At 45.8% G+C, this 17,376-nt stretch overlaps 1 protein-coding gene across 1 annotated transcript in view; it reads left to right on the forward strand.

Annotated features, from left to right (window-relative positions):
- Nucleotides 1–17,376, forward strand: part of LOC127572067 (rho guanine nucleotide exchange factor 26-like) — a 173,900-nt gene that overhangs the window by 137,763 nt on the left and 18,761 nt on the right. Inside the window, exon 11 of the mRNA XM_052018917.1 lies at nucleotides 8,214–8,368. Within this exon, the coding sequence (XP_051874877.1) occupies nucleotides 8,214–8,368 (155 nt within the window). The remainder of the gene's footprint in view (nucleotides 1–8,213; nucleotides 8,369–17,376) is intronic.

Genomic DNA, 17,376 nt, shown 5'->3' on the forward strand with positions numbered 1-17,376 from the left:
ACTCACCTACACGCTGGGCACATTTTGCAGCGACCAATGAACTCAACAACCTTTGGGATGGGGGAGGAAATTGGAGCACTCGGAGCAAACCCACCTGGTAATGGGGAAAACGTGCAAACTCCACTCTGAAAGCACCAGAGGTCAGGATCGAACCTGGGCTGCTGGAGCTGGGAGGCAGCAGGTCTACCAGGTGTGGCACTCTGCTGCTGTCCTGACACTTTAATTCTTCGTCCCACTCCCACTTTGATCTGTCTGTCTCAAGTTTCCCAAAATTCCTCCCAACTGGCCTGGCTAAGCTTGAGCAACAGTACCTCATCTTCCATCTGGAAGTGTTGTAGCTTTTGAAATGAATTTAACAATTTCAATAACTGCCTCTATTTATCCCTCTCTGTACACATGTATACAGTAGTAGATGTGGGTACAATTACATTTAAAAACCATTAAGTTGGGTTCATAGATAGGAAAGGTTTGGAGAGATATGGGCCAAATGCAGGCAAATGGGACTAGCTCAGGAAGGCACCTTGGTCCGCAGGGATGAGTTGGGCCGAAGGGCCTGTTTCAATTTTCATTTCTGTCTCCTCATGGACTCCGTCTACACCTCTCGCTGCCTCGGTAAAGCAGCCAGCATAATCAAAGATGCCACCCACCCCAGACATTCTTTCTTCTCCCCCCTCCCACTGGACAGAAGATACAAAAGCCTGAAAGCACGTACCACCAGGCTCAAGGACAGCTTCTATCCCGATGTTATAAGACTGTTAAATGGTCCCCTAGCACGATAAGATGGACTCTCAACCTCACACCTTGCACGTTATTACCTACACTGCACTTCCTCTGTTCTGTTATTGTTTTCCCTTGTACAACCTCAATGCACTCATGTAATGAAATGATCTGTATGGATGGCATGCAAAACAAGTTTTTCACTGTAACTCAGTACCTGTGACAAAAATAAACCAATTTACCAGTGGTTACCTTGACAACTTTGATCCACACCCAATCACACACATTCCGTCTGTTCCTCTCCATCTTTCCCCCTCTCTGCTGCTTAAGATATGCCTGTCCTCTCACTTTTCCAGTTCAGATGACAGATCCTTGATCCCAAATGTTGACTCTGTTTCCTTCCCCTGGGATGCTGCTTGACCAGCTGTGTGCTTCCATTGTTTTCTGTTGAGTTCATGATAATGTTATGGTAATTATAAGGACCTGATTTTGTTTCAGATTTCCAGCATCTGCAGTTTTATTTCCCTCTGAGTATTTCTCTTGTTTGATGGTTGGACCTTGCCGTGACCGAGTTGATTGTCATGTTTGCCTGCATCGTAATAGTGACCACACATCACTGAGTGTGAACCATGATGCACTTAGTTTGTAAAAGGCGCTATATAAATGCAAATTGTTTATACGTTTCTTCCATAATGGGATTTGCCAGTTTGTACTTAAAACACAGCTGGGTCAATAATGTTCTTCAGGGAAGAAAATTCACCATCTTAACCCTGTCTGGTCTACATGTGACTCCAGACTCTGGAATTAGCTGTCAGAGGAAGTGGTGGAGGTGGATACAGTTACATTTAAAAGACATTGAGACAGGATCATGGATAGAAAAGGTTCAGAGGGATACGGGCCAAATGCAGGCAAATGGGACTAGCTGAGGAAGGCACCTTGGACGGCAAGGACGAGTTTGGCTGAAGGGCCTGTTTCCGTGCAGTGTAACTCAGGCTAGTAAATCCTGGCCTTGCCAACAACACCAATATCCTGAGAATGAATTAAAAAACAACAGATATCTTCTGACCCGTTCATATTTCTCGTACAAGAGCAAATCCAACCTCATTCACTCTCCTCTCTTGCATTAACTCCTCTGCACTCCTGACCAGAACTCTCGGCCAACTATCCAGAGCTGTTATGGATCAAGCTGTGCTGTAGAGGCCTATGGTTTGTGTCGAAGGGGAATTTAACCCCCCTCGCTGTCGTTATTCAATGTGCAAATCCCTTGAAACAGGCCTGTAAAAATTGGCACAAGGAATCTTTTTTATTCAAAGAAGATGTCATTGCTGGCAAAGGAAACCTACAAGAGGCAAAATGGAATTTCTTTTGGAAGACATTCACTTGGACTCTCTTTTCCTAGAATTTTGGTATTGGTTTATTATTGTCACTTGTACCGAGGTACAGTGAAAAACTTGTCTTGCATACCGATCGTACAGGTCAATTCATTACACAGTGCAGTTACATTGGGTTAGTACAGAGTGCATTGATGTAGTACAGGTAAGAACAATAACAGTACAGAGTAAGGTGTCACAGCTACAGAGAAAGTGCAGTGCAATAAGGTGCAAGATCACAACAAGGTAGATCGTGAGGTCATAGTCCATCTCATTCTATAAGGGAACCATTCAATAGTCTTATCACAGTGGGGTAGAAGCTGTCCTTAAGTCTGGTGGTACGTGCCCTCAGGCTCTTGTAACTTCTACCTGATGGAAGAGGAGAGAAGAGAGAATGACCCAGGTGGGTGGTGTCTTTGATTATGCTGGCTGCTTCACCAAGACAGCAAGAGGTAAAAACAGAGTCCAAGAAGGGGAGGCTGGTTTCTGTGATGCGTTGGGCTGTGTCCACAACTCTCTGCAGTTTCTTGCGGTCCTGGGCAGAGCAGTTGCCATACCAAGCCGTGATACATCCAGATAGGATGCTTTCTGTGGTGCATCAATAAAAGTTGGTGAGAGTCAAATGGGACAAACTGAATTACTTTAGCCTCCTGAGTTAGTAGAGGCGCTGGTGAGTTTTCTTGGCCGTGGCAGCTACGTGATTTGACTAGGACAGGCTGTTGGTGATGTTCACTCCCAGGAACTTGAAGCTCTCAACCTTCTCGACCTCAGCACCATTGATGTAGACAGGTGCATGTACACCGCCCCCTCTCCTGAAGTCAATGACCAGTTCTTTTGTTTTGTTGACATTGAGGGCTGACACCATGTCACTAAGCTCTCTATCTCCTTCCTGTACTCCAACTCATTGCTGTTTGAGATACGGCCTACAGCGGTGGTATCATCTGCAAACTTGTAGATGGAGTTAGAGCAGAATCTGGCCACACAGTCACATTGTTATAGGATGTTTTATGCTTTCTTGGATGTTCTTCCTCCCTGTACTGTGTTCACACCTATTACACCAGTAGCTATTAACCCACATTGGCTCTCCCTTCAGCAATAACTTAACTCCAAGCTTCTCGTTAAAACCCTCGTGCCTCCTGTTTGCTCACTCTGCAGCCTCCTCCATCCCTGAGATTCCCAAATTGTTCTGCCCTACACCGGTTGTCCTCGACTTTCCTCTTTTCCATTCGGATTTTCCCCTGAAACCTCCTTCTTTGATCAGGCTTGTGGCTATCTGCCCCAACGATCAGCTTCTCTAGCTTGGGATCAAGTTTGGGTGTAGTTAAATGCAAACGGTTGATGTGGTATTGGTATTGGTTTATTATTGTCACTTGTACCAAGGTACAGTGAAAAACTTGTCTTGCATACCGTTCATACAGATCAATTCATTACACAGTGCATCAAGGCAGTACAAGGTAAAACAATAACAGAATGCAGAACACAGCACAATAGTGTAGTGGTTAGCGTAATGCTATCACAGTGCCAGCGACCCGGGTTCAATTCCCACCGCTGTCAGTAAGAAGTTTGTACGTTCTCGCCGTGTCTGCGTGAGTTTCCTCCCACATTCCAAAGGCATACGGGTTAGCAAGTTGTGGGCGTGCTATGTTGGCACAGGAAGCGTGGCGACACTTGCGGGCTGCCCCCAGCGCACTCTCAGTAATGCAAAAAGACACATTTTACTGTGTGTTTCGATGTACATGTGACTAATTAATAAATAAATAATAGAAGTGTTACACTTACAGAGAAAGTGCCGTGCAGGCAGACAATAAGGTGCAAGGTCATAACGAGGTAGATTGTGAGGTCAAGAGGCCATCTTCTCGTACTAGGGAACCGTTCAATAGTCTTATCACAGTGGGATAGAAGCTGTGCTTGAGCCTAGTGGTACGTGCTTTCAGGCTTTTGTATCTTCTGCCCAATGGGAGGCGGAGCAGCTGTTGATGAAAAACAACTTGAGAGAGGGTCTGTTGGAACCAGTTTTGATCACAGTGTCGCACAATACCCATTTCAATTCATTCTGTGACCAGAGATGTTGATGGCAAGATTGACGTTGATTGTTTGATCCTGCTTCTATAGGTCAGGAATTATAGCAGCTTGCATGTTCGTGTTTATCGGAATTGGTTTATTAATATTATCATATGTTCCGAGATACAGTGAAAAGCTTTTGTTTGCGAGCCATCCAGACAGATTATTCCATACATAAGTACATCGAGGTAGTAAAAAGGGAAACAGAATGCAGAATATAGTGTTACAGTCACAGAGAAAGTGTAGTACAGGTAGACAAAGTTATTGCTTCAAAATCTTGCAGCTTGCTAACGAACAGAACTAAGAGAGAACCTTCAAGGCAACTCCAGAATACCGTTTCTAATCTCTTTATGGGATGTGGGCATCGCAGGCAAGACTGTTGCAGAATCAGAATCACTGTCTTATATGTTGTGAGATTGGTTGTTTTGCAGTAGCAGTACCGTGCAAAGATATAAAATTACTATAAATTACAAAATAAATAAATTGTCCATAAAAAGGAATAACGAGGTAGTGTTCATGGGTTCATGGCCTGTTCAGAAACTTGATGGCGGAGGGGAAGAAGCTGTTTTTGAATCATTGAGAGTGGGTCTTCAGGCTCCTGTACCTCCTCCCCAATGGTAGAAATGAAAAGAGGGCATGTTCTGGGTGGTGAGGGTCCTTAGTGATGGATGCCACCTTCTTGAGGCACCACCTCTTGAAGATGTCCTCGATGGTGGGGAGGGTTGTACCCATGATGGAGCTGGCTGAGTTTATAACCCTCTGCAGTCTCTTGCGATCTTGTGCATTGGATCCTCCATACCAGGCGGTGATGGAACCAGTCAGAATGCTCTCTACCGTACATCTATAGAGATTTGCAAGGTCCCCAATTACCCTTCAGAAGGTGATGGTGAACCACCATCATGGACCACTGCAGTCCTTCTGGTGAAGGTGTTTCCATGATGTCAGTGGGAAAGGAGTTCCAGAATTTAGACCCAGTGACAATGTAGGACCAGTGATACGTTTCCAAGTCAGAATGGGTGGTGATGTGAAGGGATGGTTTAAGAAAATGGCAGTTCCCTATTACGTTCTCAAGAACAATTGGAGATGGACATCAGATTCTACCTTTACAATCAGTTTCGTGTTTCAGAAGAATAAATTGTTTAAAGGAAGTTCTTCCACCAATTAACTATCAGGCATGTACATCTCAGTATTGGTATTGGTTCATTATTGTCACTTGTACCAAGGTACAGTGATAAACTTGCCTTGCATACCGATTGTACAGGTCAATTCATTACACAGTGCAGTTACATTGGGTTAGTACAGAGTGCATTGAGGTAGTACAGGTAAAAACAATAACAGTACAGAGTAAAGTGTCACAGCTACAGAAAAAGTGCAGTGCAGGTAGACAATAAGGTGCAAGGTCACAACAGGGTAAATCGTGAGGTCAGAGTCCATCTCATCGTATAAGAGAACCGTTCAGTAGTCTTATCACCATGGGATAGAAGCTGTCCTTAAGCCTGGTGGTATGTGCCCTCAGGCTCCTGTACCTTCTACCTGATGGAAGAGGAGAGCAGAGTGAATGACCCGGGTGGGTGGGGTCTTTGATTATGTTGGCTGCTTCACCAAGGCAGTGAGAGGTAAAGGCAAAGAGTCCAAGGAGGGGAGGCTGGTTTCTGTGATGCGCTGGGCTGTGTCCACAACTCTCTGCAGTAACAAGGTTGGAGGGTTTTTTTCACCATTATCTTGTCTCTGCCCACTAACAATGCGAATCTTTGCAACTTCCTACTCCATTTAATTGGGTTGTATCTTGGGGAGAACTCATGTTGTACCAATAGCTTACATTAAGTAACAAGCTGCAGGACGTGTTATTTCCTTGCATATACACCATTTCTTCTGAGGGTTTTATCTGATAATTGCTTTGAAAGTGGAAACTGAAGCAAAATAACTGCAGATGCCGTGAATATGAAACAGAAAATGCAAGAAATGCTCCAAGGCTCAGGCAGAGACTGTAGAAAGTGAAACAGAGTCGACATTTCTGATCTCTGACCTTTCACCAGAACTGAAAAAGTGAGAAAGCAAGCATGTTTTAAACTGTAGAGATGGGGGGTGTGGAGAGAACAGCAGGAATCTCTGAGTTAGGGTGGAGATCAAGGTTGTCCAGGTAATAATTACTTTTGATGCCACTAGTCCGAGAGCAAAAACCAAATGAACCTGCTGGGACTGCTAAATGCAGGGTACAACAGTGGCTGGAAACTGGGAACAAGGGAGAAAGCGGGAACTACCTAGGTCAAGTCAAGTTTATTGTCATGTGCACAAGTACAGTGGGGTACAGGTACAATGAAAAACAGCATCACAGGCACCTAGGTACAGGCAACACACGGAATATAAATAATACAAGACTGTGAAAAAAACGCTGTGCAAAACAAGACATTAGTACAAATAAAGACACAATCAGAGACAGGTCCATGGCAGTGCAAGAGGTGGTCCGTAGTGTTCCGTTGCTGAGGTAGGGTTAGGGTTGTGCAGGTCAGTTCAAGAACCTGATGGTTGTGGGAAAGTAGCTGTTCCTGAACCTGGTGGTGTGGGACTTCAGGCTTCTGTACCTCCTGCCCGACTGTAGGGTAGGTAGTAAGTCTTTTTCCCAAGTGGAAAGGTTAAATATTAGAGGGCATAGCTTTAAGGTGAAAGGGAGAAAGTTTAAGGGAGATTAATGAGGCAAGTTTTTTACACCGTGTGGATGCCTGGAATGTGTTGCCAGAGGAGGTGATAGAAGCAAATATACAATAGCAACGTTTTAGACAGACATGAAGAGGCAGGGAATGGAGGAAAGTGGACCACGTGCAGGCAAATGTGTGGTTGAAGTTACCATCATGGTTGGTACAACATCGTGGGCTGAAAGGCCTGTTCCAGTGCTCTACTGTTCTGTGTTCTATATGGGACTGGTGTCTTTGCCTCCGACATGGTTCATGAGAAAATAATGAGTCAACTGGCTTCAGTCTGTGCTGTCTATGATTCTACATTTTACTGCACATTTAGCACATGAAATAGAAGGAACTATTAAAAAGCTATGACAAATCATGGCGAAATTTTTAAACCTAAGAAATATTAAGAACTGCTGGTGTTGGAAATCAGAAATACAAATAGAAAATGTTGGAGACACTCTGCAGGTCAGGTAACATGGTACTGGTTTATTATTGTCACGTGTACCGAGGTACAGTGAAACACTTTTGTCTCAGTGTCACCCAGGCAGATCTTGCCATGTGTAAGCACATCAAGGCAGTAAAAAGAAAATAGAACGCAGAATATAGTGTTGCAGTTACAGAGGAAGTGCAGTGCAGGTAGACAACAACGTGCAAGGGCCACGACCAAGTAGATTGGGAGATCAAAAGTTCATCTTAAGCGTATGAGAGATCCGTTCAAGAGTCTGATAACAGTGGGATAGAAGCTGTCCTTGAGTCTGGTGGTATATGCTTTCAAGCTTACGATCTACCTTGTTTTGACCTTGCACCTTATTGCACTGCACTTTCTTTGTAGCTGTGACACTTTACTCTGTACTGTTATTGCTTTTACCTGTACTACCTCAATGCACTCTGTACTAACTCAATGTAACTGCACTGTGTAATGAATTGATCTGTACGATTGGTATGCAAGACAAGTTTTTCACTGTACCTCGGTACAAGTGACAATAATAAACCAATACCAATACTAATCTTCTGCCCAAGGGGAGAGGGTACGTTGTACCCTCTGTACGTTTGAACGTACTTTGTATGTTCCTTTTTCCACTGAAGCTGCCTGACCCACTGAGTGTTTCCACCACTTTCTGGTTCTATTGCTAGTGTTTGGTTAATAGCAATGAACAGTTGCATGAGTATTAGTCACCCATTGCACTGCCCTCCCAGTCCTGGTGTATATTGAAGTCAATTGAGTTGAATGCTGGGAGTGAGGTTCAAGAGGTGGCCAACTCTTATGTTCTGGGGCAAAGGACAAATTTCTGCTCTTACCATCACCTCAGCTCAGAGCAGAATGCACATGTAAACAGTTGTCCTTTGCCTTGCCTCCTGACAGACTGGTGTTTTCTCTCCACAGCCGTTTCCTCTGGTCTCTTCATCCCGCTGGCTGTCGAAGAGAGGTGAGCTGATTGGTTTTGTCGAGGACACGGGGATCTTTTCCAAACGAACCTCCAGGCAGCAGGTCTACTTCTTCCTGTTCAACGACGTTCTCATTGTGACAAAGAAGAAAAGGTGAGTCACCACCTCTCCTCCTCTCACTGAAGCTTGTGGTTCAAGTCTCAAGCCAGACACTTGCGAATGTAAAACTTCAACCAACAATCCAGGGGAGTACTGAGTGAGTACCGCAGTGTTGGAGGTGCCCCCTCTCAGATGAAGTATTAAACCAACCCCTGACTAACCTCTGAAGTACATGTGGAAGATGCCATCGCACCATTTTGAAGAACAGCAGGGATTCCTCCTTGGTGTTCCGGCCAATATTTATCAATCAATATCAGTATTATTGGTGATTATTATTATTATTGGTTTATTATTGTCATGTGTACTGAGATACAGTGAGAAACTTTGTCTGAGTGCCATCCAGACGGATCATGCCATACATAAGTACATCGAGGTAGAAAAAGAAAACAGAGTGCAGAATATAGTGTAGCAGCTACAGTGAATGTGTAGTGCAGGTAAACAAATAAACTGCAAGGTAGATTGGGAGATCAAGAACTATTCTTTAACCAGTGAGAGGTCCAATCAAGAGTCTGATAACAGCGGGATAGAAGCTGTCCCTGAGTCTGGTGTTATGTGCTTTCAAGCTTTATCTTGTGTGTGGGAACTCGCTGTAAAAAAATTGACATCCACATTTATCAAATATACAACAGTAATAACACTAAACTACAACTAAATGTACACACTTGAAGAGCGTTTTGGCAGTAAAGTGGTTTGGATGTTTCTGAAAAGGGTGTTATAAATGATGCTGTCCTCTCTTCAACAACCTTCCCCTCCTATTGTCCCCTTTTCCCTCCTTGCTTTTCCCACTCTATCCTTCAGCCTCAATCCCTCCTCCGTCCAAGTCAATGATCGATAGATTTTTGTATCTTAAGGGCTGAAGGGTTTGTTCAGGAGGAGGGAGAGGTCTAGAGGTAGAATGCCAGAGCTTCAGGCCACAGAAGCCAATCAAGGAGCAATGGAAATCAGGGGTGAGCAAGAAGGTGGAATTGGAGGAATGTGGAGATCTCAAAGTGCAATAGATCAGCTCCTCAGTTCCTAAGTGTCAAGCTAATCCCATTTGCCAGCGTTTGGCCCATAACCTTCTAAACCTTTCGTATCCATGTACCTGTCCAAATGTCTTTTAAAAGTTGTTATGGTACCTGCCTCAACCACTTCCTCTGACAGCTCATTCCAGATGGATACCACCCTTAGCGTAAAAAAAGTTGCCCCTCAAGTTTCTATTAAATCTTTCCCTTGAACCTATGCCCTCTAGTTCCTGATTCCCCAACCCTGGGAAAAAGGCAGTGCGCGTTCACCCTAACTGTGCCCCTCATAATTTTATACACCTCTATAAGATCATATACCCAGTAAAAATTGCAAATATCAATTAAAATCTGAAAGAGCATTGGAATACAACAGTGAAGATGTTTGTTGAGATTTCACAGAGCTTTTATAGAGTCATAAAGCATGAAATAGGCCCTTCAGCCCATCGAGTCCTTACCAGACATCTTATTTACACTAATCCTGCACTAATCCCACTTTTTTTTTATTATTCCCACATTCCCATCAACCCGACCCCCCAGATTTCACCACTCACCTCCACACTTGAAGTGGCCAATTAGCCTACCAACCCACCAGTCTTTGGATGTGGGGGGGACCAGAGCACTCAGAGAAGACCCACACAGTGACTTGGAGAACATGCAAACTCCACACAGACAACACCAGGGGTCAGGATTGAACCCGGGCACTTTGTCACTTTTGATGGAATAGAGTGGGCAGTTTGGGTGACCATCCTTATAGTCTTTGCAGTGTATGTTGCACTGATTTTTGGGATGAGTGTTTTGAGTATGAACAGAATAAAATCAGCCTGTGATCTGGAGTTGAGAAGAATAAGAAATAATCTCATTAACACACACAAGAATTTGAGAAGGGTTCAGGGTGGACGGGGTTATTTCCAAGGGCTGGAGCATCTAGTACTAGGGGGTGCAGTCTCAGAATGAGGCCACTCAGGAATGAGAGAAGAAATTTATGTATCTTTGGAATTATCTATGTAAGAGGTTGTGAAGACTCAAGTCAGCAAGTGCGTCCGAGTCAATGATCGATAGATTTTCGTATCTTAAGGGCCGAAGGGTTTGTTCAGAAAGAGAGAGAGGTCTAGAGGTAGAATTCCAAAGCTTCGGGCACAGAAGCCAATCAAGGAGTGGTGGAAATCAGGGGTGAGCAAGAAGGTGGAATTGGAGGAGTGTGGAGATCTCAAAGTGCAATAGGTCAGCTCCTCAGCTCCTGAGTGTCAAACACTCTCCAGTCCCATCCTATCAAATCTTCAGGCCAGTGAGAGATCACTTTAAGCAGATCGCAGCCTTATTCTGTGCCATGAAGCAGACGGCCTAACAAGCTAATCACTTGAAGTTTGTTTACCTCCATGTGTCAAGAGCACCAGTTTCCCAGAAATGTTTCTCAGTTGCAGAAACAAGCACCATGATCACTGTGTTCAGAACATCAGGATCCAATCAGCTGAGGACATTTTTTTAAGGAATTGTTTACTTGCCATTCCGGTTTCAGGAATCGTGAGGCGAGGAGGATAGAAAATGCAAGAAGTCTGGAAGGCTTTCTACGATGTTAGATTTAAATAGCCAAGCCGGTAGAAGGGGAATTCTGTTTCGTTGTCTTGGACTGCTTATGGTGGCTGCGGGTGACATAAACATCCAGTGTCAATCTGAACCAGATGTATTCCAGCTACTCAGAAAGCAGTCTGGTGTTTGTGTTCATTGCTCATTATTACAGACTTGCAGTGCCTGAAGCTGCTACAAACACACTAGCAGATGAAGTGGGAGGTGTACTCTTCCACAAAGTGCAGTGAGAATACTTTTAAGGCAGAGGCAGAAAGATTTTTAAGAAGCACGGGTGTGAAAGGTGAAGGGTCAAGGGTCTGATTTCCTCCCATATCCCAAAGATGTGCAGGTTGTAGATTCAGCCAGCTCCATCCCGGGCATGACCCTCCCCACCATCGAGGACATCGTCGAGATGGCTCAAGAAGGCGGCATCTATCACTAAGGACCCTCACCATCTGGGACATGCCCTCTTGTCGTTACTACCATCGGGGAGGAGGTACAGGAGCCTGAAGACCCACACTCAATGATTCAGGAACAGCTTCTTCCCCTCCGCCATCAGATTTCTGAAGGGTCCATGAACCCATGAACACAACCTCGTTATTCCTTTTTTTTGAACTATTTATTTATTTTTGTAATTTATAGTAATTTTATGTCATTGCACCGTACTGCTGCCGCAACAAATTTCACGTCATGTAAGTCAGTGATAATAAACCTGATTCTGATTTCTGGGTTGGCCACTGCAAATTGGCCCCACTGTGTAGGTGAGGGGTAGAATCTGAAGGGAGTTGATGGGCATGTGAGGAGAATAAAATAATTGGGATTAACATAAGATAAACATATGAGGAATATTTGGCTCTGAACCTGCACCCGATAGAGGGCAGAAGGATAAGGGACAATCTCATGGAAACCTACCGTATACTGATAGGACCAGGATAGAGTGGACGTGGAGAGGATATTTCCCTTAGTAGGGGAGTCTAGGATCCGAGGGCACAGCCTCAAAATAAAGGGATGTCCCTTTAAAACTGAGATGAGGAGTAATTTCTTCAGCCAGAGGGTGGTGAATCTGCGGAATTCGTTGCCACAGAGGGCTGTGGAGGCCAAGTCATTGGGTGTATATAAGACACAGTTCTTGACAGGTAGGCGAGGGGTGGGGGGGGTGGGGTGTAGTTTAAGGCTTACGGAGAGAAGGCAGGAGTATAGGATTGGAAAAAAATCAGCCATGATTGAATGGTGGAGCAGACTCAGTGGGCCGATGGACCTATATCATATGGTCTTATGCATCGAGATACAGTGAAAAGTTTTTGTTTGCCTGCCATCCAGACAGATGATGCTATACATATGTACATCGAGGTAGTAAAAAGAAAACAGAATGCAGAATATAGTGTTACAGTTAGAGAGAAAGTGCAGTGCAGGTAGACGAATAAGGTGCTGGGGTGTTGTTTGAGGAAGGGCTATTCACTAAGGTACCTCTGCCCCTTCGAAGGGTACTGAACCCATCCCAACCACCTCACACAGATGGGTGTCCTGACCCGAAACGTTGACTACCTGCTTTTCTCCACAGATGCTGCCTGGCCTGCTGAGTTCCTCCAGCATCATTTACACAGATCTGCTGAGGCTGTATATTCATTGCCCAAGATGAAAATGTTAAACTTGCTGTCTCGGGATGAGTGCTCCCGGCAGGCCAAGTCAGTGACCATTCAAGTTTTTGGCAGGGACTCAGATGGCTCACACTTTTATCTTTGAGCTGGAGAGTTGTGAGTTCAAGTCCTGCTCCAGAGGTTTGAGCACGAGTATCCAGTATGAAGGGAACCTTGAATTGCTGCTCTTTTGATAAAAGTTAATCCAAGGCCCTGGCCCCTGTGATATGTGTGTAACAGACCCCAGGCTGAAGGAGAGCAGTACTGTTCTTTTGCACTCTGGCCAACATTACTAGAATAGCTATCTAGATGTACACATCCAGGCACACAGGATGGAAACAGGCCCTTCGGCCCACCGAGTCTGTGCCAACCACCAACTACCCCTTTCCACCAATCCCACACTGCTCCCATTTTATTCTCCCCACATTAGAACAGAGAACATAGAACAGTACAGCACAGAACAGGCCCTTCAGCCCATACTGTTGTGCCGACATAGCTAATCCCTCCTACCTACAGAATGCCTATATCCCTCTATTTTCCTCTCATTCATGTGCCCCTCTTAAAAGCCCTCAATGAATTTGCCTCCACTACCCTATCAGGCAACGCATTCCAGGCATCCACCACTCTCTGAGTAAAAAAGGTACCCCTCATGTCTCTTCTGAACCTACCCCCCTCACCTTAAATGCATGCCCTCTGGTATTGGATCGCTCAATAATGGGAAAAAGATACTGCTTGTCCACCCTATCTATGCCCCTCATAATTTTATACACTTCCAACAGATCACCCCTCAGCCTCCACCGCTCCAGAGAGAAGAGCCCAAGTTTGTCCAGCCTCTCCTGATAGCACATGACCTCTAATCCAGGCAGCATCCTAGTAAACCTCCTCTGCACCCTCTCTAAAGCCTCAAAATCCTTCCCGTAAGGAGGTGGTGAGAATTGTACGCAATATTCTAAATGCAGCCTAACCAGAGTTCCACAGAGATGCATCATAACTTCTTGACTCCTGTACTCAATACCTCGATTAATGAAAGCAAGCATTCCATAAGCCTTCTTTACCATCCTATCTATCTGTGTAGCCACTTTCAGTGAGCCATGGATTTGCACCCCAAGGTCTCTCTGCTCTTTAACACTGTTAAGGGTCATGCCCTTTAGAGTGTACTGCCTCTTGACATTAGTCCCACGAAGGTACAACACCTCACATTTATCCGGGTTAAACTCCATCTGCCATTTCTCTGCCCACATCTGCAGCTGATCTATATCATGCTGTATCCGTCGCCAGTCTCTCCCCAGATTCTACCACTCTCTCTCACACAAGGAGTAATTTACAGCGGCCAATTAACCCGGCAACGTGCACGTCTTTGGGACATGGGAAGAAACCGGAGCACCTGGAGGAAACCCACGCAGGTCACATGGAGAGCATGCAAACTCCACACAGGCAGCACTGGAGTCGGGATTGAAGCCTGGTCTCTAGGGCTGCAAGGCATCGGTTTCTGCTGGCTGTGTCACTGTGCTGTCCATCTGATTGTTGTTCTTGAGTTCTAGCTGCATGCAAATTGGCAGCTGTAGTTCCTTCGTTATCAGTGCCTCTCCATCTGTGGGATCCACCCCAGGGTGAGTCACCTCTCAGCTATACAGTGAATCTGAGACCAAGGGCTCAGCCAACTCCTCCTAAAATCCCAATTAACCAGTTATTTGCTCTCTATGGGAGCTTGCTATCAAAAGTAATGAACTGGCTGACAAGCACATTGAAGTGAAATTCTGCAGATGCTGGAAATCTACAATGAAAATAGCAAAAATGTTGGCAAAGTTCAGCAGGCAAATTGGTAAATTAAGTTGGTTTATTATTGTCACATGTACCGAGGTTCAGTGAAAGACTTTGTTTTGCATGCCATCAGATTATTTCGTCACATTAGTATATTGAGGTAGTACGAGGGAAAACAATAACAATGCGGAATAAAGTGTTACAGTTACAGAGAAGGTACAGCGCAGGCAGGACAGTAAGGTGTAAGGTCATAACAACGCAGGTCAAGGGTCCATCTTGTCGTACTGGGGGACTGTTCAATAGTCTTATAACAGCGGGATAGAAGCAGTCCTTGAGCCTGGTGGTACGTGCTTTCAGGCTTTTGTATCTTCTGTCTGATGGGAGAGGGAGAAGAGAGTATGTCCGGGGTGGGTGGAGTCTTTGATGATGTTGGCTGCTTTACTAAGGCAGCAAGAAGTGTAGGCAGAGGCTGCTTTCCGTGATGTGCTCAGCTGTGTCCACAACTCTCTGAAGTTTCTTGCAGTCCTGGGCAGAGCAGTTGCCGTACCAAGCCGTGATGCATCCAGATAGGATGCTTTCTGTAGTGCATCGATAAAAATTGGTGAGGGTCGACGGGGATATGCTGAATTATTTTAGCCTCCTGAGGAAGTAGAGGCGCTGGTGAGCTTTCTTGGCCGTGGCATCCACAGGCTACTGGTGATGTTCACTCCTAGGAACTTGAAGCTCTCAACCCTCTCGACCTCAGCACCGTTGATGTAAACAGGAGCGTGTGCTCCGCCCCACTTCCTGAAGTCAATGCCTCTGCCGGCAAATCAGTCAGCATCTGTGGAAAGAGAAACAGAGTTAATGATTCAAGTCATCAGAGTCAGCAAAGAGAGAAAACAAGTTCGTCTGGGTAGCAGAGCCGGTAGAGGAGGGAACCTTTGGACTATTCTGTGAATGTCAAAGGTGGGGTGTAAATATGAAGGCGCAGAAAGCGTTACACACCATGTGGTCACTAGGGGTGGCTCACTAATGGCCATATTGGTTGTGGGCTACACCAAGGACCAGTAGTTCTGAGGTCTAGTCAGAGATCAGGGACTCCTTAGGGAGTCCCTCAGGGTCAAGCACAAGACTAGGTGATTGCTTTGCTGATCCCCTGCACTGCGTGCACCATGGCCGTCTAGAGCTCCCAGTTGCCGGCCATTTTAATTCCCCACCCCATTCCCACACCGACCTGTCTGTCCTCGGCCTCCTCCACTGCCAGGGGTGAGGCTAAACACAAACTAGAACAACAGCGCCTTACATTCTGCTTGCGTAGTGGCATGGATGTCGAACTCTCTGATTTTCAGGTAAATTGCTCCTCCTCTGTCAGTTTTCCCCTCTCCTCCTGATCTACCCGGTTCCTCCTACACCCCCCCCCCAGCCCCCATCACCCTGTTTCTTTCCCCTCCTCCACCCACCCAATCTGTCCATCCACCCACACACTCCTCCCACTGGGTCCCCTCCCCTCACTGTTCCCGTCTGCCCTCCCCACCTCATTTAATCCAGGCTCCACCTTCCTCTCCTATCAGATCCCACCATCTGCAGCCCTTCATTACCTCCACCTATCACCTCCCAGCCTCTGTCGCTATCTCCACCCACCCCTCCTCCCCTCCTCCTATCACCCCTGCTCACCTGGATCCACCTATCACCTGCCAGCTCTTGTCTCACTCCATCCCCCCTCACCTCTTTATACCGGCCATCTCCCCTCTATCTTTCAGTCCAGATGAAGGGTCTCGACCCGAAACATCGACTGTCCATTTCCATCCACAGACGCTGCTGCCTGACCCGCTGAGTTCCTCCAGCATTTTGTTTGTTACCTCGGGATCAGGGATTTGCTTCTATTCCAGTTTTGTGGATTCCGAGGCAGCCAATATGGATGGAGCAGGAGGCACCTGATGGGGTGAGCGGTGGGTGGTATGTGAGGTGGACCCCTCCTTCCACCTTTACCACAGGACTTCTGTGTGCTCCTGATGCATGGCCTCAAGATTCCCTGCACCATCCCAAGTGTTTCTTCTTCCACTTTGAGAAGTCATGGGTCAGAGATTCCCGGGAGACAGTGAGATGTTGCATTTTCCCAAGGGGATTTGAGAACATCCATCAAAACAGAAAAACAGCTGCGTCTTGCATTTATATAGCACCCTTGACACAGTAAAGTATCTTGCAAAGCCGGGAGGTTCCAAGGTTGGGTGAGGTAAGATTACGGACAGGTTTGAAAGTTCAAGGGTACAGATTTAAATCTGAGGGGTTGCAGGACGGAGCTGGGGTGAGCATGGGGTGCTGAGTGCTTGGGACACCTCAATTTAAGATGTCATAGAGTCACACAGCACAGAAACAGGCCCTTTGGCCCAACTGATCCATGCTGACCAAGATTCCCATCTAACAGAACATAGAACACTACAGCACAGTACAGGCCTTTTGTTGTGCCAACATTTTACCCTGCTCTAAGATCTATCTAAACCTTCCCTCCTACATAGCCTCCTATTTTTCTATCATAAAGCTAGTCCCATTGGCTCACATTTGGCCCATATCTCTCTGAACCTTTCCCATCTATGTACCTGTCCAAGTGTCTCTTAAACGTCGTTATTGTATCTGCCTCAACCACTTCCTCTGGCAGCTCATTCCATATACTGACCACCCTCTGGGTGAAAACGTTGCTCCTCAGGTTCCTATTAAATCTCTCCCCCCTCACCTTAAACATATATCCTCTAGTTCTCGATTCCCGAACCCTGAGAAAAAGACTGTGTGCATTCACCCTATCCATGCCCCTCATGGTTTTCTACACCTCTATAAGATCACCTCTCACTATCCCATGCTCCAGTGGATAAAGTCCTAGCCTCCTTCTTTAACTCAGCCCCTTGAGTCCTGGCAACATCCTTGTAAAGTTTTTGTGCATTCTTTCCTGCTTAGTGTGGACTGCAGAGTTTAGACTGAGCCGTGTTGTGGGGAACGGGGACATTCAGAGGTCAGGGAACCATGAGAGGATTACTCAAGAGGGAAAACCCTGACGGGT

Source organism: Pristis pectinata, chromosome 6, assembly GCF_009764475.1.
Source record: "Pristis pectinata isolate sPriPec2 chromosome 6, sPriPec2.1.pri, whole genome shotgun sequence".
NCBI lineage: Eukaryota > Metazoa > Chordata > Chondrichthyes > Rhinopristiformes > Pristidae > Pristis > Pristis pectinata.